Here is a 22996-nt window from a genome sequence, read left to right as displayed (position 1 = left end):
TATGCCTAGATACATGTTTTAAAGCCACAGATTTAACATTTTTCAGACTTACAAAAATCTAGCCAGTTGTTGTGAAATTTTGTGCAGACTAAACTGTACATGCTGTGAATCAGCCTGCTAAATGACCTTATGCCCTACTTGTCGTAATCCAAAATTGCCAGGCAAGTAATTAGCTGTGCAAAATGAAGTAACTTTACAGCCTCACATTGACTAATGATCCAGAAAAAAAAATCTTAAAATATACAATGCATGTAACTTAAAAGTGCCTGTATTTATTTTTATTTTTATAACCCTGCCCTCTGGCTAAAAAATAAAACTATTTTTAAAAGTAACCTCCCAGCCTCCAACTTCACATGTCAAGTTTTAATCCAGAATGAATGCTTACTGTGAAATTATAACTGTCATGAAAAATCGTCTCTTCAGGAAACCGCTGATCAAGGTCAATATGACAATCATTCTTCAAATTTCTTTACATTTTATAAACCAGTAACTGTTTAAAGTGCTGTCTCCCCTCATAGGAAAAGTCAGGGTAACACAGACTGCCCTGGTAACAAGGAAATCAGAGGACGTATTAAGATATTATCCTCTAAACCTAAATGGCAAATCGCTTGTGGTTTTCCCTATCCAGAAGATCCCTATGGGATTTTCTTCTATTGATAGCACCTATCAGATTATCCCAACTCATGATACTCTGGAGAAATAGAAGCAACATTATCCATGTTGCAGGTGGATAAACTGAAGCAGACAGTGGCTAAGTGAATCAATGGCAAATCTAGAATTATAATCCAGGATTTCTGGTTCCAACCGCTTGATGCATTTTCAACTATTTGTATTAGTTGCACTCTGGAGGTATGGAGGTTGTTTGCTTTTGAAGCATCAGGTACCAGTCACAGCAAGAAGACAGAGATACTGGCCTTCAGGGCCCATTGAGCCGAGCATGCATGAGAAACCCTAATATTTGTGTGTGTAAAGTGAGGAAAGAAGTGTGAAATACATACTCCAGGGCTGCCAAAGAGAGTAGATATACTCTTCACGTCCTGGCAGAATGAGAAGGGATCTTGCAAATGTCAGCAAATCTAATTCCAGCTGGCCATGAAAACCTGTCTGCCACCAAAGAGAGCACAAGGAGATGATATTTTTACGAGACAAATCATTTGCAGTGCACTTTTAATTAGTTCATTTTCCCTTTATTACACAATCATTAAAAGCCACACAAACTCATAATCAGACCTGTTCCTTCTTCAGGTGGAAAGCAGAAGCTAAACGATTTTATCACAATCTTTAATTACTCTATTTCATCTCATTTGGAGCTGATCACCATGATGGCCAAAAGAAAAACACCATTGCAAGATGTAGCTCTGAGAAACTACTTTATAGCCAATTCCACTTTGCCAGATGTAGCATGTACACTAGCTGTGGATAGCGGTTCCTCTTCTCTTCCCCAGGCCTGCCTGTAAAAAAACCACAAGAACAGAATAGCAGCTACAGGCTAAACACACATACACCAGTCCCCTTTCTATCTTGCTCTATAAGTGCATCATAAAATAGCATGTCCTTTTCTTTTAATCTGGAATACAGGATGGAAGAGATGATGGAGACTTAATTTAAACCATGAACACCAGGATAAACCTTGGCAGCCAATTGCTCAGTCAGCAGAATGGGACACTTAAGTCCACTTAAATGAAGCCATTTGGATTCTAGAAGAATAGGACAAAAGGGTTTCACCGGAATAGTTTGATGAAGGTGCTTATTATGAAAGATAATATTGCTTCATTTATTCCGGTCTATGGAAACTTCCTGCAGAAAATACTTCTGTAGAACCAGATGAGATTTTTAAATTTTTAAACATGAAATGTCAGTACCACAGGTGTAATGTTTATAAAATGGCTTAGGCTACAGCACGATTAGCCAAATGAAGGCCCAATACAACCAGATCTAGCCAAACAACATTCAGTCCAGGATACAAGTTACACCTCAGATTGCCACTACACACCTTAGGCAAACTTTATAAAAAGTGTGTAACTCCAGGCCTGTAGCAAACACACCACAAATCATATGGTATGAGCTGAATTTTTTAATTCTCTTAAGAAGCCATGGTGCCTTCCTCTCTACAGATCCACTGCCTCCCTGTGCCTGCTCCCTTCTAGTTCTTCTAGCTGACCATGTCATAGTACAGTACCTCGTTCCCCTGATCAGATTGTACTCCCTGTGTGAGGAACAGTACAAATAAAAGCAAAGATGGATCTGGAGTGGTTGGGGCTAATGTGCTGGCCCTGCCCAGTTCTTTGGCATTATCAGGGAATCCACAAACCAAGATTCTGCTTTCAGCACTTGATCTTGAAGCCCTGTTACAGTCACACAGCTGGCAGGAGGGGCTCTTAGGAAGCTTTTTTGTTGTTGTTTACAGTTGCTTAGCAAAGAAGGGACACACAGCTGGTGGGAATTTAAAAACTTGCTTGTTACACATTGTAGCACACATTTGATACTACAGCAAATACAGTTTGAAAATGCTAGACACAGCAGCCATTATAAAACCAGTTTCATACATGATCTGTTGTACTTCCAAATTTACAACATTATTGATGGTAACAAATAGTAATTACACTGCAGTGGAACTATTATCTTTGGCACCTGTGCCCTATTTAAATATTTCTTTTCTTCAATAATCCATTGTAGACAAACAATGCCATACTGAGATATGTGTTGATCAGCCATGACAGGCACACTGTGGGTGTGTTAACTCACACAGGTGCAGTTTTGTGCTTCATCTAACCCAAAGCTGAGATGAACATGCACCCTTGTGCCTGCTGGAGCCATAAAAAAAAGGCCAAACAATGTCTTTAGGAATGTAGCTTTTTGTTGTGCATGAAGAAAAAATGCAAGCCACCAGTGGAAGAGCTTCTAAGTAATAAAATAAGATTCCTCCCCTCCCATCTCATGAACAAGTTGCTTTCACATATGAAGTGCAGACTAGTGGAAACTTATCAGTAAATGCAATGGTCCGGAATGCAGAGTATTGAAGTGTGCAGATGAACATATGATTTGTCACATTTGATCTTGTTTACTTCAATTTCTCTCTCCTCTGCCAAAGCTTCAAATACCAAACATACCATTCACAGACAGGTTCCAAGCCAGATTTAATAGTAAAACAACTGTGAATACTGACAGACTAAAATTAATTTTATTAAATAGGCTCTCCTGTCAGTTGTTCCCTGGCTCTACACTTTTCATATGCTAATCAAACTGTAATGAAATTCTGTTTGCCATCAGAGGGCAGTTCTCCATCTCGATCACTCTTCCATGATTGCACTGTACTCACTTCACATTGAAGAGACTGATGGACCAAGTGGGGTTCACTAATGGCACCATGAGGATATTCTCCTGACTACTTACGAAGAGGGAGGGCCACAGCCTTGCCCTTTCGTTTAATGCAAGCTGCAACTTTGTGCAGCTTAGGGAGGCTGTGTTCTATGCAGCTGCAGTGCTGCAATCAGAAATATCTTTCTGGGGCTATCTGGAGAATAGTTACCGAGATCTTTGTGAGAACTGTGGTGGAAAGAAGACCACTTCATAGATCTTCTAAGGAAAGGCCATGGAGAACAGTCAGTTAATGTTTATGGCACAAAGAAGACTGCAATAGTTGAAGCTGGGAACATGAATTACAGCACAAGGCAGTAAACTGCAGAGAGAGATCAGTCATCTAACGTGCAGCCAGTACTCCATAAGTATCCTTTGTTCCAGGGAGGTGTGATGAGTTGTTGCTTTTTCTTAAAATATACACATAAAAAGCAATTTTGTTTCTAAACACAAAATAATGACACACCTTAGATTATGGCATAATCTATGTGAAAGTGCAGCACTAACTTCTGTGAAATTATTATAAGGCTGGGAGAAATCTATAAGGAGAAGAGTAGCTTGATCCAGTGATACACTCTTATGGTGTGGAATACCTCCTCAAATGGTAACTGTAGATCTTAATGCAGTGATCCCAACAGTCCAGCACGAGCAGCTGCCCTTTGGGTGTAATGGCTATGCCAACAGGGCAGGTGAGACCCTCCCTGATTAAGATGTTGTAGCCACCTCCTTTAGGAAAATGCAGGATTTCTTTACGGCTGCTATCTGCAACAATTAGGTCTCCTCTAGCATCCACACACATCCCAGCAATGCATCTGAAATCCTCGTTCTCTGAGAAAAAGTGGCTGATTTGGCGGCCTAATTGCCCATCTGGTCCTACAGAGCCAATTGAAAAGCCCCCCTCGAGGTGGTGCTCATGTTGGCGGTTCTCCAGGTTGAGTCCCAGCCCCTGAGTGAAATATACGGTCCCTTCAGAATCACATGTGACAAACTTTGGGCGCACAGCACTACATAAGCAACTGTACTTAACTACCCCAACACCACGGTCCACTGTGAAACACCAGAGCTTTCCCCCTTCCACATCGGTCACTACAAACTGCCCTGAAGGCAGAGCTGTGATGCCCCATGGCTTGCTAAGTTGGCTCCTATGACATGCAACACAGTGTCCATCCATGGTATACACCTTTACCGAGTTATCATAGCTATCAGTCACTCCTATCAGGCCATGGCAGTTCATGGTGACAGAGAGGGGAGTTAAATTGGGAAGATCTGCTCCAAGAAAACTCAGCACAAAGCTATCAATGCCACTAGGGCTCCGCCGGATCTCCTTCAGAAAGCCCTTGCGAGTAAATACCTGGATTCGGAAATTGCCACGATCTGCCACAAGCACCTCTCCCTGTACAGTGACATGTACGCTGACAGGAAGATTGAACATCCCTGGCATGCTGCCTTTGGAGCCCATCTTCTTGAGGAAGTGACACTGCTGGATGCTTGTGGCTGTTTCAGGCACCCTTGGTTTGGCAGGTGAGGAATTAGGTGTCAAACTAGTCTCTTCTTGCACCACTTCAGTCTCTCTAAACGTAAACGATGAGGATGCAGCAGTCTCCATCAGAGATTCCTCCATATTGACAGTTCGAGGTTTCTTTACCACCTGCCCAATCTGTAGTGGCCCCACGTGGCCCACTTTGAGGAGCTCCACTTCTTGGAGAGTCAGCTCTCTTGGTAGGCTATTTGTTGGTTCTGGCTCTTCTTCGTCCGCTGCCTCCTCCAAGAGAGCTATATCTCCCTGCTTAATTTTGGCAAGGAAATAGTCACATCGCGATACTATCTGGACCTCTGCAATGTTCAGTAGATAAGCCTGCTCCTCCATTACCTGGTTATTTACTTTCTCCACTTCAGACAGAGAGTTTGTGAAGAACTTCCGTGATCTTGCCAGCTCTTCCTGGATCTTGCGCTCTTCCTTGCTATAATCCTGAAGAACTGCTTTGTATCTGGACTGCAAGTCTTTGGAGACTCCTTCCAGTGATGTTTTTCTTTTCTGCAGATCCCCCATGAGCTCCCGAAGTCTGCCAAGTTTTGCCCCAAATTCCTTCCTCCGTTCATCAGCAGCCTCTTTGATGGCAACAACACCATGCCCCTGCTGCAGATGTTTTGTCTCCTTGCACGGATCACACAAAACCAAATTACAGCTCTTGCAGAAGTGTCTGGGCAACCTTCTCCCACACACTTTGCACATGAAAAGACCCACAGCTTCACAAAGTCCTGTGGTGTCTATGATCTTCAGCACAGTGAGATTGTCAGTCAGTTGAGCCAAGTTGGTGATTCGAGTGATCTTGCTGCAGAAGGGGCAGCGTATCCCATTGATGCTGTTGGCTAGGAGTTTCTCCAAGCACTGTTTGCAGATGGTGTGTCCACAGTGTAAGAGTTTGGGCCTCAGCTGGTCCTCAGTAAAGGACTCCATGCAAATAGGGCACTCCAGAACTTCACGCAGTGCATCCGAGTTCAGGTGAGAGGCAGTGGCCATGGCTTTTCAAGGTAGATTCAATTAGTGCAAAACTGGTACTCACATTTATTCCAGGGTGCTTTGATCCTGTTCAGAAAGAAAAGGGAAAAGTGATTTATTTCCTTACCACCTCCGGCTATGTACATTCACATAGGCAATTTATTTTTAATTTATCAGCCAGCTCTGGTGAATAAGCAATCCATTTGGTTCTTCCACATTCTGAAGGGGCATATTAATTAAAGCTAATCTTGCAGTGGGCAAGTTCTAACACTAACTTGCAGTTTCTGGCACACTGAATGATTCACTTACGTGATTCATAAGTAAAACTGAAGTAAGTATAATGGCAGCAATAAGGAAACCCAATAGATACTCATGACTGAATCATCTCCTCATGATACCCAACCACCATTGTCATGCCTCTGAGTTTACACAATTTATGGGTACACAAGGATAGTAAATCAAGCATTTTAATATTGCAGATCAAAAGAGTAACCAGATGTTGCAGTGCCTTAGGACATTAGTATATTACCTCTGAAAACCTGGATTCAGATGTGACCTCAGACATGAGTGAAATGAATGTGGTTGTTCTGATCTACCTTTCTGGATGTTAATCAACCAAAATGATAAATTTCCAACATCCTGTACATTTGTCAGAAAGATAAATGAGAGCGAAAGAGATTTGTCAGTTGCCTTTCTGATGGTTTTGGGGCATTTTTTTAAAACATATAATCATTCACAGCTATGATTTAATCCAGGATATTTTATTAACCTCTTCAGTGTTGCCTCACTACTCAACATTTGAAACAAAATACATCTTTGAGATACCAAAATTCCAGTGGGCACTGGCATGGAAGAGGTTAATTATTAACCATTTCCATTCTTTTTGTAAAAAGGAGACTGGAATTCAATTGTTATTAGTTCTGGAGTCTGATTGTAAAATGTTTCATTTTATAGATTTAATAATCTTGCAGCATCCATCTTACTCTTAAATTCTGATTCAGTCTAACAATATCATTATTTCCATAATCCCTTATCCAGGGTTTTCGGTGTCGGTTCCATCCTCACATTATTCCTCCATACTAAATTAAAGAATCCCAGTAGTTTTCACACTATAACAGCAATCCATGCAAAATGAACACAATAGATTCCACATCATTAAACCATTATTCAGTAGACTTGGTTTCCATACCTTTGCTATTGCGATGCCTGGCCATTAAAAGAAAGGGACCAAAAAAGAATAGGGATTTTTTGCTCCCCTAACATGAAGTGTGAGCAAGCTGAGAGACCTGTACAGAAAAGCAATATACCCGCTGAGCGCTGAATCACAGCTGCATGCACATGGCACTCTCCTGCCTCCCTGCTGAGCTAGCCTGCTTCATCCTTGGGAGAATCTGAGACAGAAGGGTTTTGTATACTTCAGTAGACCATTTGCTCAAAGTGAGGGAGCAGACAACTGCAGTGGTGGAAAGTGCTTTGTGCTCATACAGTGAGAATGAAACAAAATACAGGACTATGTAGCACTTTAAAGACTAACAAGATGGTTTATTAGATGATGAGCTTTCGTGGGCCAGACCCACTTCCTCAGATCAAATAGTGGAAGAAAATAGTCACAACCATATATACCAAAGGATACAATTAAAAAAAAAAAGTGAACACATATGAAAAGGACAAATCACATTTCAGAACAGAAGGGGGATGCGGGGGGGGGGGGGGAAGGAAGGTAAATGTCTGTGAATTAATGATATTAGAGGTGGGGAAAGGAAGATGTCTGTGAGCTAATGGTATTAGAGGTGATAATTGGGGAAGCTATCTTTGTAATGGGTAAGGTAGTTGGGGTCTTTACCTTACTCATTACAAAGATAGCTTCCCCGATTATCACCTCTAATACCATTAGCTCACAGACATCTACCTTTCCCCACCTCTAATATCATTAATTCACAGACATTTACCTTCCTTCCCCCCCCCCCCCCCCCCGCATCCCCCTTCTGTTCTGAAATGTGATTTGTCCTTTTCATATGTGTTCACTTTTTTTTTAATTGTATCCTTTGGTATATATGGTTGTGACTATTTTCTTCCACTATTTGATCTGAGGAAGTGGGTCTGGCCCACAAAAGCTCATCATCTAATAAACCATCTTGTTAGTCTTTAAAGTGCTACATAGTCCTGTATTTTGTTTCAGCTACACCAGACTAACACGGCTACATTTCTATCACAGTGAGAATGTGTGCATTGGTTTATTAGTAGGTTTCAACAGGCACCTTGTTTGTTATTCTTTAGAGTCCTCATTTTCAGAGACTGATTCAGTGGTGTAGTGGAATCACAGTTAACTAGCAGGTGAGGACCTGATCCTTTGCTTCCAGGATTAGCAATGTTGTAGATTTAATACTGAAAGCTCCTGGGGAATTATGGTTTTAGTGTTTACGGCCAGAAGGAACCACTAGATTATCTAGTCTGACTAGAGATGAAAACTCATGTTTAAAATGTTAACCATTTAAACTGTATGTTTAACCAGCCTGCCACATCAAGTCTGGAGCGGTCCCCGCCCATGGTGCATACCAGACAGGCTGGGCTGAGCCCACTATACCATGCTGGGCACTGGTTAACCAGTTACCCCGGGTAAGCATGCTAGGTAACTGGTTAGCCTTTTATATCCTTACACTTCCTAATTGCCTTGTAGCCCTATAACTTGGGTTACACTAAAGAATTTCAGTCTCCAGAAATTAAGATTTGTTATCCAGCAGCTTCTGCTGCTAGCACTGAAACAGAAGAATTGTCCTTATCCTTAATATACATAAAAGTGATGGGAACAGAAAGCAATGCTCAACAGCCAGGCCAGAATAGTTCCCCAAAGTAGTGAAAAACAATGATAAATCTGCAGTGCAAAGCCTATTGTCTTTATGGGTTCTCCTTAATAATATGTCAGGCTTTTCTTTGGAGAGAGAAGGCTAGGAGCAGATGCCAAGAGACACTGGCCACCTATAAAAAAACAAAACAGAGAGCAAGAGAGATCTATTCATTAAGAATAAACTGCTATTTGTTTTGAAGTGGGTCATATATTAGGAAGCCAAACTAATTGTGATTTGAATACAAAATATAAATCACAAAACCACCTGTTTATCAGAATGGGTCTCACTGAAGAAAAACAATTCAGCAGCCACTGTAATTGCATCCTTAGCAGAGGTTTCCAGTTAACAAGTGCTCTTCTGTAGTTCAGACAGTTCCCTAAGCACAAGGGGTTAAAATCAGAGAAAGCCTTAGGCAAGGGTCAAGTTAGAAATATACATGTGATTTCTTTAGATTACAGTTAAAATGTTTACAATATATAACTTTGCCCTATTTGGTACTATTCTTTTATGTTTGTTTCTGTTAGCATGCACTAAGAAACTAAAGTAGTTAGATTCACTTTTGTTTTATAGTCAACTTTACAATTAGATGCTGGTACAAGGATAAAGATGAAAAATCAAGCTACAAACACTGCAACAACATTAAGAAAATATTCCACTGGAAGAATACTAATCCTAATAATATTTTTATTGGTCTTTTGCTTGGGGCAAGCTTACTCGTACAATACCTAAATTTGGGGCAAAATTTGATCTGACAACATCTCTATAACTCAGAATTTTCCTGCCTTTGTTTTATTTACACTAACCTTTGGTATGTGTGATAATAGTAAATATACAGCTGCTAGAAACACTGCAGGATTTTTCAAATTGGCCCTGTGGGATTAGAAACATACAATGTGATCACAAGAGAGTATTTGCTATAAAAAGAAAATTAGAATGTTTATCTTCCAAGAAGCCAAGTCCCACACATGCCTCTGAGTTTGTTTTCTGTCAATTGATTAACATTTTTATTAAGCAAATATTAGTTCTGAGTGAAATGGAAGTGCCCTGGGGACTGTTAAGTATAGCTTTGCAAACACAAATATGTCCAGTGTGGGTTGATGAACACACAGTGGAGAATATCTCAAGTGAATGCCCTCAGACACTTGCACAGCCATGTACAAATTCCTTAAGTTTGATTTGAAATTTGGGTACAACAGTCTGCTTAGGAATGACATGCCTTCTGCAGCAGAAGATAAATTCATTAAACAAGGAGCTTTGTTAACATGGGAATAATCACAAATCAAATTAACTACTGATGCAATTAAAGCCATATGTAAACACAGTAAAGCTGCCTGCTAACAAGACCATGGCATGGAACTTTAAATACAAGAATGACACCTGCTGGCGGGCTAACTTTTTTTTTTTGGGGGGAGGGGGGAGAGGAGAGGATCAAAAGTGTTAGGAAAGGCCTTCAAAATGAAGCTATCATCCACACGTCCGCTGCAATAAAGCAACAATTTATTAATGAACAGATATCTAAAATCCAGCTTGTAACTGCTCAGCATTCACGCTAAAAAAATTATAGGATTGTCCATACTCTCTTCTCAAAGTGTCCAGCCTCTCCCAGGAGCTTTATGTAATATGGCACAAAGGAAATGCTATAGTCCTGCGCTGACCCTGGAAATCTTACAGAGATCTAGTTGTCTTTGGCTTTATCTACATGAGGGTCTCTCTATCCTACTGAAACTATTGGAATAGATAGCTACATCACTGTAGCTGTGCCAGCATAACCATAAGAACAGCCATACTGGGTCATACCAAAGGCCCACTTAGCCCAGTGTCCTGTCTTCAGGAGCCACAGAACCGAACAGGTTATCATCAAGTGATCTACCTCCTGTTGTCCATTCCCAGCTTCTGACACCATTCCTGCCCATCCTAGCTAATAGCTATTGATGGACTTATTCTCAATGAATTTATCTATTTCTTTTTTTAACTCTGTTAAAGTCCTGGTCTTCATAACATCCTCTGGCAAAGAGTTCCACAGGTTGACTGTGCATTGTCTGAAGAAATACTTCTTAAAGGGCTACGTCTACACTGGCATGATTTTCCAGAAATGCTTTTAACGGAAAAGTTTTCCGTTAAAAGCATTTTCGGAAAAACGCGTCTAGATTGGCAGGACGCTTTTCCGCAAAAGCACTTTTTACAGAAAAGCGTCCATGGCCAATCTAGATGCGCTTTTCCGCAAAAAAGCCCCGGTCGCCATTTTCGCAGAAAACAAATCTCTGCTGTCTACACTGGCCCTTCTGCGCAAAAGTTTTTCGGAAAAAGACTTTTGCCCGAACGGGAGCAGCATAGTATTTCCGCAAAAGCACTGACAATCTTACATGAGATCGTCAGTGCTTTTGTGGAAATTCAAGCAGCCAGTGTAGACAGTTGGCAAGTTTTTCCACAAAAGCAGATGATTTTGCGGAAAAAGTTGCCAGTCTAGACACAGCTCGTGTTATGGGAACAAGCAGGGGCAGCCCATGAGCCTAGGTGAACTAGGCAGTTGCCTAGAGCGCTGCTGGCCCAGGCGCTCAGTGATGATGTCATGGGGCGCCGCCCGCCTGGGGCGCCAGCTGCCGCACCTGGCCTTGGATCACTTCTGGGAACAAGTGGTTTACTTTCTCTACACCAGTCATGTTTTTATAGACCTCTATCATATCCCCCCTTAGTTGTCTCTTTTCCAAGCTGAAAAGCTCCAGTCTGATGAGTCTCTTCTCATATGGTAGCTGTCCCATACCCTTAATCATTTTTTGCGTTTTTCTGAATTTTTTCTAATGCCAAGTTATCTTTTTTTGAGATGAGGCGACCATATCTGCACACAGTATTCAAGATGTAGACGTACCATGGATTTATACAGATACAATAAAATATTCTCTGCCTTATTCTCTATCCCTTTTTTAATGGTTCCTAACACTGTTTGCTTTTTTGACTGCTGCTGCACATTGAATGGACATTTTCAGAGATTTATCCACAACTCCAAGTGGTAACAGCTAAATTAGTCACCATCATTTTATATGTATAGTTGGGATTATTGTTTGTGAAGAAGCTAGATTGATGGAAGCGTACTTCCATTCACAGTTGTATCTACCTTGAGGGTTAGGTCACCATAGTTATGTCCCTCAGGAAAGTGGATTTTATACCTTGCCAGATGAAGGTATATTGACCTAACTTTTAAGCACAGACCACTCCTAGAACAACAAACCCTAATTGACAAAAGGAGTTACGTAAACCTACGTTACGTAAACCTACCCTTCTCCCTCAACTTGGATAAAAAATGTTTGCCCTCTAGGTGTAGACAGTGTCAATAGAGCTTGATACCCATTGTTAGCCATGTATGCTGGGTCTCTCCATACTACCAGTGTTTCCCAATTGATGCTCCACGGAACTCTGGGGTTCTGCGAAGCAAAAGTAAGGGTTCCGTGAAAATGCAGCTCTCCCCCGTCCCTTCTTAAAGCAACAGAGTCTATTTTGCAGGGTTTTTTTTTTTTTTTGGCTTGACAAATTTTACCCTGGCAACCCTAGCGGTTCCATGAAATTCTTGTAAGCTGAAAAGGGTTCCATGACCAAATAAAATTGGGAAACACTGCACCACACTATACGTATTAGCGGGACAAAATTGTAGTGCTGCCCCAAATAACAGTGATGGGACTTTTCCATTGCAGGTTGCTGAGAGGCAGCTGGTAAATCAATGGGATTACCTATGCCGGCCAGTAACACAGCTGCTCTACCGTTCAGATGCAGACTAGGAGCTAGTCAGCAGGGAGCAGGGCTACGTCCATTCCTTTGCCATCTTTCATGTTTCCATTTGGTTCTTACTCTCTGCTTCTGCTCCCGCCCAGAGCCCACCTTGCCCTTGCCTCCCTCTGCCCCGGGGCTGGCCCCCGCCGGAGGGGAGCAGGGCCCTCGTGCCGCAAAGGCCAGTCTGGTCTCCAGCCTTTGACAGGGACACCTGACTTATGTTCGTTATGGGGGGGGGGGCTTGGCCCCGAACCACCCCAGCCTGTCCCCGGGGTGCCCAGCTCTGCACCCCCCAATGGATCTGGCCTCCCCCATCTTTCTGCTCCCCAAGGCCCTGCCCCCCCTTTCAGCGCGGGCTTCCCGGGGGCCAGGTACCCCCCAAACCCCGCCCGGGGGACCCCCCCCGGCCAGGGGGCGCAACCCCTCCCCCTCTCTGTGCCTGCCCCTGGGGGCCGTTACCCCCCCCCCCCGCGAGCCTTGGCGCCCCGCCCCCCGCGAGCTCTTTACCCCCGCAGCCCCCCCCCCCCCAAAGGGAACCGCCGCGAGCCCGGCGGAAGAGGCGCGGCCCAGCCCTACCTGCCCGGCCTGGCCTGCTGCTCCTGCCGCCGCCCCTCCCAGCCTGCTCCGCGCGCTCGGCGCCTCCCCCGCCCGTCCGCGCCGGCCCGGAGCATGCTGGGAGTGGTAGTTCCGGCTCCGCGGCGGGGATGGAGCCGGAGCTAGAGCGGGGCAGCTGGCTCGGGATAGCCCCCCCCCCGGGTTGTGTTGGGGAGGGGCTCCCCCGCCGCCCCGGCTGTGCCTGCAGAGCTCTCCCTCGCGCCGCCCCAGGGTGTGTCGGGGGCCCGCGCTGCCTCCAGGCAAACGCCCAGATTCGCGTGTCTGGGGGGCTGCCCCCTCCCCCCCCCCGCCCTTCCCGGGTTTGGGTTGGGGGCCCGGTGCCCCCGTCCCCGGTTTGCATTTTGGAGGCACCTGCCTCGTTGTCCCCCCCCCCCCCGGTGCCTGGAGGAGGAGTCTCTGCTCCCCCCCCCCCCCCCCCCCCCCCCGCCCGTGGGGCTTTGCTCAGTTCAGGCACCAGCCGGTAGATCTCGGAGCCTGTGACAGGTTCGGCCAAGAGCCTGGCAAGCGCAGCAAGTCAGCTGCCCCCTCCCCCCTGCTGCCCATCTCCTGCCTGTTGCCTTGGAGCCCCCCCCCCCCCCCCCCCACCTCTGGAGCCTCCTGCATGCGGTACAGAGCAGGGAACGGAGAGGAGGGGGCACTGAGCAGGGTGCCCCTTCTTCCACCCTGTGCTCTCTCTCTCCACAGAAGGGGGGGGGGGGGGGAGCTTGGGATGGAGGGAGTTTGCTGGCTGCTTTTGAGAGTGATGCAGGGCCAGGGCAGGGCTGAGCCTGCCTTACCCCCACTGCATCACCATCCAAGAGCCATCTGAGATAAGCAGTGTCCAGCTGGAGCCAGTTCCAAACCCCTGCACTGGTCATGAACCCCCTCCTATACCCCTAGCCCTGAGATCCCTGGACTCAAACTCCCTTACAGCGCCTGTACCTTGAACCCACCCCTGCCCCCCAACTCTCTGCCCCAGGCTCAGCTCAGAGCCCCCTCACACTCTAGATCCCTTACCCCAAGACCAAAGCCTGTGCCCCAACCCTCTGCCTCTGCCTCGTGAAAGGGAGGGAGAATGGGGAGGAAGGGAGGGTGGAGTGAGCAGGAGCCGGGTCTGGGAGAAGGGGCACAAAGGAAGCTGGGCAAGGGTGTTTGGATTTGGGGTAGATCTTACATTGCACTTAAATTCAAAAAGTGATCTTGTGCTTAAAAAGATTAGCTACCACTGCTCTAATTGCAGGACATTCACAACTGAGTTGGGGCAATTCTCAGGGATGGATGGGGCCCAAGAAAAAGTGACTCAGACTAGTTAGACAAACATATGTATGATTGGATGCCCCAGACTTGGGGTTCTCAAGACTTTCCATTGCCTGTTTTCCGAGAAGTAGTTCACAGTAAGGATGTCAAATTGCGGTTAATTGACTAGTCGAGTAGTCGATGGAATTTCCCAGCAGGGGCTCTTGTACATTTCAAAGGAGGAATGCAGAACTCGGAGTGCAGCCTGGGGCCAGCGGGAAGTCCCACTGACTCCAGGCCGCACACCAATGCCTGCTTTGAAATGTACAAGAATCCCCAGCAGGGATGCCTGGGCATTTCAAAGTGGCAACGCCACACAGCAGAGCCTGGGATCAGCTGTGCGGTGGCTGCCCCTTTGAAATGCTGCCTCCATGTTTCAAAGGGGCAGCCATGGAGCCCAGGGGCAACTAGGGACTCCCCAGCTGGCCCTGGGCTCCACGGTGCTTTGGCGTTTTGACGGGGCAGTACCACACAGCTGAGCTGTGGATCAACTGTTTGGTGGCTGCCCCTTTGAAACGCTGCCTTCCTCCCCTCACCCCTTTGCAGCCTCTATCTCCTAGAGGCAGCAAAGGAGGGAGGGAACTGACTAGTTGACTATTCGACAGACTATTCGATAAGCAAAGGCTAAGTCCTTAACATCCTTAGTTCTCACTTCTCTTTCACCGCATGCAAGCGGCTTCACTCTCCCTTTGCTCTTTCCCAACATCTCTCTGGTGACTACTATTGCTTATGGAGATATTCCACGCTTCTCCTCATTTGCATATTTGTTGTGCAAAACAATGGCAGCGTAGACATAGCTTGAGAGTTTCATTTCTTTTACCACCATTCAGGCCATGGGGGTTTTAGAGTGTGTCTACACTGCCCTCCCCCCAAAAAAAGTGTGTTCTTAACTTGGGTTAAAGTAGGACAGACTTGGTAACTTTGCTTTTCATTTGGGTTAGCAGCTTGAGTTAAAGTTTGGGACTGAACTCAAACTGCTAATATGAGTTAAAATCCAGGGTGCTTTGTCTTCATTGCTATGTTATTTTTGTTTGCAGTGTAGACATACCTAAAGAGAGTAGACAGAATCATGTGGCCAGGTAGCTTTCTGAGTCATTAGTAAATGCTTCACAAACCAACAATGTTTCACTGATCCCTAAACAGGACTATATAGCACTTTAAAGACTAACAAGATGGTTTATTAGGTGATGAGCTTTCGTGGGCCAGACCCACTTCCTCAGATCAAATAGTGGAAGAAAATTGTCACAACCATATACAGGCAGTCCCCGGGTTACGTACAAGATAGGGACTGTAGGTTTGTACTTAAGTCGAATTTGTACTTAAGTCAGAACTGGCGTCCAGATTCAGCCGCTGCTGAAACTGACCAGCGGCTGATTACAGGAAGCCCGAGGCAGAGTTTCTCTGCCCCGGGCTTCCTGGAATCAGCCGCTGATCAGTTTCAACAGTAGCTGAATCTGGACGCCTGGGACAGAGCAGCTGGGGCGCAGCCGGGTAGATCTCTGCAGCGCCGCACCTCAGCGCTGCGGGGACCAACCCGGCAGCACCCCAGGTGCTCTACCCCAGGTGTCCCCAAGTCAGCTGCTGCTGCAACTGATCAGCGGCTGATTCCAGGAAGCCCAGGGCAGAGAAACTCTGCCTCGGGCTTCCTGTAGTCAGCCGCTGGTCAGTTTCAGCAGCAGCTGACTTGGGGACGCCTGGAGCAGAGCAGCTGGGGTGCTGCTGGGTTGGTCCAGTAGCGCCACTCCTCGACGCTACTGGACCAACCCAGCAGCACCCGAGCTGCTCTGCCCCAGGCGTCCTGATTCAGCCGCTGCTGAAACTGATCAGAAGCGGCTGAATCAGGACTCCTGGGGCAGAGCAGCTGGGGTGCTGTCGGGTTGGTCCAGTAGTGCTGAGGAGCGGCGCTGCGGGACCAATCGGCAGCGCCCCAGCTGCTCTACCACAGGTGTCCACGAGAAAAGCCTGGTTTGCTGGGGGGGGGGGGGGTGCACTAGCTGCGCCCCCCCCCCCCAGCAGATCATGGAGACGCGGGCGGCAGGACCGAGATGTGCCGCCGCCTGGGTCCTCCACGGCTTTGCTCCGCGTCTCCCTGGTCTGCTTGGAGGGGGCCCAGCAGACCAGGGAGACGCGGAGCAAAGCCGCAGAGGGCCTGGGCGGCGGGACCGCACAGATACGCCGCAGTCCTGCCGCCCGGGCCCTCCGTGGCTTTGCGCCGCGTCTCACTGGTCTGCTGGGGGACCCCCCCAGGAGACCAGGGAGACGCAGAGCAGCTTTTCTCGCCCCAGAGGATGCGGGCGGCGGGACCTCGGCGCATCTGGGCGGTCCCTCTGCCCGCATCCTCCGGGGCAAGAAAAGCTCCGTTCGTAAGTACGGATCCGACATAAGTCGGATCCGCGTAACTCGGGGACTGCCTGTATACCAAATGATACAATTAAAAAAAATGAACACATATGAAAAGGACAAATCAAATTTCAGAACAGAAGGAGGATGGTGGGGGGGGGGGGGAGGTAACTGTCTACCTTTCCTCCCCCCGCCCGCCCCCATCCTCCTTCTGTTCTGAAATTTGATTTGTCCTTTTCATCCTTTGGTATATATGGTTGTGACAATTTTCTTCCACTATTTGATCTGAGGAAGTGGGTCTGGCCCATGAAAGCTCATCACCTAATAAACCATCTTGTTAGTCTTTAAAGTGCTACACAGTCCTGTTTTTTGTTTCAGCTAAACCAGACTAACATGGCTACATTTCTATCACTGATCACTGTTTGAGAACCACTGTATTAGGAGTGACTACATTAGAAAATTAGGTTAATCAAGGATGTGAAAAATCCACACAGTTAAATGGCATAGGCTCATCTAAGTTCCTGTGTAGTCAATACTAGGGCAGGTCAATCTAACTGGAAGGGCAGGTCTAGTGGAGTAGTTCTAAAGAAATCAGTGCTGTGGTTAGTATTATTCTATGTTTTCTCTAATCTTTTCCATCCTTGTGCAGAATACATTTTCTGTGTGCACCAAAGCACGTGCGTCATCAGTAGAAACAAAAACTTTGCTGCGGACGTTTTGCTAATCAGCTGGGTGGCGTTTAAACGTCTCCTGAGCAGCTGCACAAGTGCACAGCTTGCAGGAAGCGCTGGTTGGCAGTCACCAACTTCTGTTGATGAGAGGGACAAGTTGGGAGTTCTTCTAAAAAAGATCTGGATTATGTGCAGCTGTGAAAAAAATGTATAATATTCTGGGGTATAGGTCAATGTTCCCACTAATTTTTTTCCATCCATGGGTGTAATAAATTTTATGTGCACCAATAGAAACACATGCTGCCAGCTGTGAGTGCTCTGCCAATCAGCTGGATGGCACCTGAATCACTCCTGGGTGGCTGTCCACATGCTCAGGTTACTGCGAACGCTCGTGTAGGTAACACAGGAGTCCTAGGTAAGAAATGGGAGGTAATTGTTCTGGTGTCCTCTGCACTGGTGAGACCTCAGCTGGAACTGTGTCCAGTTCTGGGCAGCACCTGTTAGGGAAGATGTAGACAAATCAGAGTCCAGAGAGCAACAAAAACAATAAAGAGTCAGAAAACTTGTCCCACGAGGAAAGGTTAAAAACACTGGGCATGTTTAATTTTAAGGGAAGGGAAACCTGGTAATTTGACAGTATGTTAAGGGCTGTTATAAAGAAGACAGAGATCAATACTCCTCCATGATCACTGCTCCATAGAGAACAAAAGAGATTTAGGTTTGATATTAAGAAAAACTGTCAGTTGCTAGCTCTGGAATAGTCTTGCAAGGAAGACTGTGTAATCCCCGGCATTGGAGGTTTTTAAAAACAGGCTGGACAAATTTGTTAGGGAAGATGTAGATTTACTTGGGCCTGCCAAAGTAGAGGAAGCTGGCCTTGAGGGCTTCCCAAGATTCCATCCGGCCCTCCATGTCTATGGTTCTGTAATGAAAACTGTTTAAACAGCTGGCCCCAGCATCCCTGCCCTACACTGTACCCTCTCACCATTCCCTGACACTTTCTGCTGCTGCCAGCCCACCCAATCCCCCGCCCCCCTTCTCCCTCTAATATCCCGGGACCATGACTGCCACAGCACTGCATACAACATAATTAAATGTAGTGGTGACGTGTGTGGGGAGGCACAAGAGGCCCCAAACACTGTGGGCAGGAGGGGCCGACCAGCAAGCAGCAGGACTAGTGGGGGAGGAGGCTGGTTTCCACGGGAGGGGTCCAGCCCCCCTGCACTTACCGGAAGTGGTGGGAAGAACTGGAGCAAGGTGACCCCACAGCACCACTCAAGGCGAGGGGGCAGGCAGGACTCCCCTGCACCCCCTGCAGGAAGTGGAGCAATGTGGCAGCCAGAGGAGCAAAGCAGCTGGTCGATCTTGCTCTTCTTCCCCTGCTACTGCTGCTGAGTGCAGGGGCGGGGGGGAGGGCCGGGGGACGCCTGCTGCTGATGCCAGCCCTGCTAGTCCCCAGACCGCCTGGGTTGGGGGAAAAGGCGCGGCAGTGAGAGGGAGGAGCAGGGTCAGAGCAAGGATGGGGAGAGGCAGGGAAGTTGTCCCGGCCCTTCCCCAGACTGGGGAGGGTCACATGGATGCTGCCCTCTCCCCATGCTCAGCCCTGACCAGTCGCTTCTGATAAAACGCTGTGGTTCTTAGGACCTTGAGCCTGCAGGGACCTCACACTGCCTGAAATGAGACTAAGAACTGACAGCCTAAGTCCTGGGTCACGTTGACTCACCGAGCTGAATCTGGGGTGACTGATGGCTGAGCAGCTACCTTTCAGGCAGGCAGGATTTGGTGAGGTGGCTCAGCAAACTACAGGCATCCTATGGGGAATTAAAGAGGCATGGGTGAGACATTGGACTCTTGGTGTGGAAAGGGTGGTCCTTGATGCATCCCATGAGAGAAACCCCAACAATGTTGAGAGGTTTGCTGGGTTCCAGGGGGCCTCTGAGGACCTGTAACTGCTTGGGGAGGGGAGGGCAAGGAGAGAGGTCCAATCTGGCAGCAGTGTATGCAGGACAGGTCTGCAGTCCTTCCCCTAATGAGCCAGGCACCACAGCATGCACAGACTGTAAGGTCACTGTGCGTTCCTCCCAGGTCTACACTGAGCTCACACCTTGTAAAAATCAGCTCAGCAATGATGCCTGCACTTTCTCCTTTTATAGGGATCATTAGTGCAATTTAAAGGCCCTCTCCAGCCATTGCCCCGCCTGGATGTGCTGTTAGGCTGCTGGTAGGGTTTTGGGGATTTTCTCGCTACATTTAGTCCTTGCCAGAGCCTGATGTTAACTCAGAACAGGCTGAGACAACTCAAGGGCTGAGGAATGACTCTGCCTCCTAGATGTTTTCCTTATACAGTAGAGTCCCGATGATCCGACCTTTCGCTTTATCCGACATAGCTATACCTCTGCTGCTTTGTCTGTCAGTGCGTCCTGGTCCCAGCCCACTGTGGCCGGGCCACTCCCTTGCCTGTCATGGTGATGAGTGCTGAAGAGAGATGGGGGCCTTCCTCTTGGCGCAAGGCCTCTTGGGGGCAGCAGTTGCGGGAAGGGGTGCAACAGGGGCAACACAGGGGAAGCCACGCATGCTGCTCCGTGCTCAGCCCGAGCCACTCTCCAGGGGCTCCCGCAGCCAGGCCACGCCCACCCCAGCTGCGCTAGCAATGCTTGCTTGGGGGTAACACACGCAGCCTTGTCCCCGCCTGCGGATTGGTGCAGCCTTGTTCCGGGGCCGGCCGGCCGCTGCGTCCTGCTCCTGCTCCTTCCTTTGTGTGGTGGGGACTAGGCCGGGCAGCAGCAGCCCTTTCAAACCCAGCCCTGACTCCAGCGAGCAGGGGGGACTGGTACGTGAGATCCAGCTGCGGGGTGCGTGTGGGGCCGAGGGGCGCGGGCTGGCGCTGCCGCCGGGAGGTGAGGAAGGGTCCGAGCCACGGCTGTAGTTCGCTGCTTTGTCTCCGAGCTGTTCGGAGAGCAGCGTACTGGCAGCCCACAGTGGGGTGGGAGCCCCTGGGCCACTTGCAGAGCACAGCTGGTGCGGGGGGTGATACGGAGAGGGCTGCCTAAAGCAGTCTGGACCCCCCTCACAATACAGCGAAGAATTTGTTCACATCCCGGGCCGTTTCCGTATTATCTGACATTTTTGTTAATCCGACCGCCTGTCGGTCCCGTTTAGGTCGGATAATTGGGACTCTACTGTAGTACCTTCAGGGCCAGCCCAAGGGACACCGAAATGGGGTCCTGCATGTGTGACAAATTGTGAAAACCTTCTGCCCAACCCATCTCAGTGTTGGGGTCTCCCGGGCCCCAGGCCCAGCAAGTGCTTCTCAACCAACCTGTTTACCACACAACCAGGTCTGTGGTCAGAGGAGCAAGCATCACATTTCCCATGAACCTTTGTGGCAGCCTGCCCTGCTGAGAAGTGTGGGTTTTCTGTGGGAGCCAGCCCTCACAGTCCTGCCATAGGGAAACAGGGCTGAAGGGTTCTTCTGATAGATTCCTTGGCTAGGAAGTGTTCAGAAATGGCTGTGGAGAACTCGATGGAGTGGAGAGATTCTACCACTGCCTCTTTCCTCATGCACGGCTTTGGAAAGGGGAATGTGAAGAAGCTGGAGCAAATTCAGGGCCTGCCCTCAACCCTAGACTAGGGGTTTGATGGGGGGCCACTCCAAGATTTTGGAAAGTGGTCAAGGGCCACACTCTTCCATGAAATGGCAGGAGGAGGACGGAGGAGAAGTGAGGTCTGGGATGGAGGTAGGGTGCAGAAGGGAGCTTGGGATAAGGGATTTGGGTGCAGAAGGAAGACTGGAGTCTGGGAGGGAGTTTGGGTGAAGCAGGTGGGGACTGGGGTGCAGGGTTTTGGGATGTGACCTAGGGTAGGAGGAGATTGTGATCTGGGGCTGGAGATTGGGGTGCCAGATCTGGGAGGGGGTATGGGTACAAGAGGGGGGCAGAGGGTTTGGGTATGTTGATTGGGGGGGCAGAAGGTTGGCAGAAGCTGGCCAGTGGGGGTAGGGGCAGCTCCCAAAGCTTTCCCCACCTCCAGTTTGGAAACAGAAATGGGGCCTGGCAGCCGTGTTTATAAGCAGTGTGCGGGGCTTTGGGACAAGCAGGGGAGCCTGCCTGGGGCTCCCCACTGCTTCTGTGGGCTGGATCTGGTGGCTTGGCGAGTTGAATTCGGCCCTCAGGCTGTATTATGCCCAGGCCTGCCCTGGACCATGACAAGAGACTTTATAACCTCCCAGATACCCCAAATACTCCTTTCTGGTGGAGAAACCATCACAGGAGGCTTTTTGCCAGACACAGCTGTGGGGAGAGCAACCTACTTTCCAGTTTCCTCCATGATCTCCCAGACCTTTATCAAGCTTTATCAAGTCCCACTGAGGCCAGTCAGTACTGAGAGGCTCTGCACCTTGCAGCATCCGGCCTGGGTTTGTATCAGGAAAGGGAGCTAGGAGGAAATTTCCCCTGCAGCAAGTAATCTAGGTCCAAGCCTAGCAGGATCCGAGCTGTCACAATCAGGCCCCCATGCTTGCTGGACTGGTTTCACCAGGCAGATTTCCAGCCCCCATAAGATGCACCTGTGCTGTTGGGCACGTGATAACTGTGCAGCAGGAGTGACCTTCCGACTGAGCTCTGCAGCTCTGGGAAAAGGAAGCCTCATACAGCAGCTAAATGCAGCTCCCCACGAGCACCTTCGCTCCTTGTTATCTCACCAGCCTGCCTTGCACCCCATTTTCCTCGTGACTGCCATCAGCTGCAGCCCTCTTCTGAGCAGGAAAACCACAAGCACCTGCCAGAGTTGTAACAGCGTCTGTGTCTGCACATGGCCCCTTGGTGGCATAGGGATCTCGCAGACCCACAGCAAAGGCTCCAACCCACTTGTGATTTCCTCCTGATCATCAGACAGAGTGTCTAGGCTCATTGCAAAGGGCTGTATGTACTGGGAGCTGGGGAGTCAGTAATACACCCAGCCAACCTTTCTCCCCTGCAGTTTTAGGGTTGCCAGGCATCCAGGTTTGAACCGGACAGTCCAGCATTTGAGCTTTCTGTTCGGGAAGCAAACTGAGAAAATAGAAGTGTCCGGTATTTTCTAAGTAAGATATAATGTAGATTGTGGTGTCATGTCAAGTGTGTCCGGGATTTTTGTTGAAACCATCTGGCAACCCTAACCAGTTCGGTCAGGGAGACCAACCTCTTCCCAGCTGGCCTATCAGCATTTACTGGAGAGATTTCTCCAGAGAGTCCCACACTCCATTCCCTGATCGGGGCTCACTCTTGAGGTAGGGATTCTGAATGCCCTTGGTTTTGGTTTTCCACATGCCCTGCCTCTTTAAAGGGCTGCATCAGGCCAGGCTGCCTTTTGTTGTTGTTTTTTGTTTGTTTTGTACTGTGAATGCACAACCCCTAACCCTAGGGCAGCTACAGCAAAGGCGGCAGCACTGTAATCGTCCACCCCCACATGATCCTGAGAAGAAACCTGCGCAACACCTTCGAAAGACGAGTCTGGGAGCTTAAATTAATAACTTTGCTAGCCACTAAAAATCAATGAGACATGGATTATGGCTCATTACAACAACCTGTAACCCACTAAACCGCCACTCCTGCTTTTTCTTTTTTTGCTCCCCCCATCCCCAGTTGACTGGA

At 48.0% G+C, this 22996-nt stretch overlaps 2 protein-coding genes across 17 annotated transcripts in view; one reads left to right on the top strand and one right to left on the bottom strand.

The window, feature by feature from the left end:
• ASTN2 (astrotactin 2) overlaps window positions 1-22996 on the top strand; it is a 730659-nt gene that overhangs the window by 490293 nt on the left and 217370 nt on the right. The window lies entirely within an intron of this gene.
• Window positions 1166-13152, bottom strand: TRIM32 (tripartite motif containing 32). 11 transcript variants are annotated; one of them, XM_075905856.1, is made up of 5 exons: window positions 13042-13096; window positions 11977-12122; window positions 9507-9573; window positions 8968-9079; window positions 1166-5944 (listed from the first exon to the last, which is right to left on the bottom strand). In XM_075905856.1, exon 5 carries the CDS (start codon window positions 5876-5878, stop codon window positions 3935-3937), a length of 1944 nt encoding a protein of 647 aa, XP_075761971.1. In that variant the 5' UTR covers window positions 5879-5944; window positions 8968-9079; window positions 9507-9573; window positions 11977-12122; window positions 13042-13096; the 3' UTR covers window positions 1166-3934. The 11 variants fall into 11 exon arrangements, with proteins under 11 accessions (XP_075761971.1, XP_075761972.1, XP_075761970.1 ...); XM_075905857.1 differs by lacking the exon at window positions 11977-12122 and having other exon boundaries at window positions 13042-13115; XM_075905855.1 differs by lacking the exon at window positions 13042-13096 and having other exon boundaries at window positions 11977-12709.

Source organism: Pelodiscus sinensis, chromosome 22 (genome assembly GCF_049634645.1).
Source record: "Pelodiscus sinensis isolate JC-2024 chromosome 22, ASM4963464v1, whole genome shotgun sequence".
Taxonomy (NCBI): Eukaryota; Metazoa; Chordata; order Testudines; family Trionychidae; genus Pelodiscus; species Pelodiscus sinensis.
The sequence above is the reverse complement of the archived record's forward strand: the minus strand, read 5'-3'. Positions and strand labels throughout refer to the sequence as shown.

What these genes read in the sequence shown, in the direction of transcription:
- TRIM32 (XM_075905859.1), bottom strand. Translation starts at nt 5,878, where the DNA reads ATGGCCACTGCCTCTCACCTGAACTCGGATGCACTGCGTGAAGTTCTG.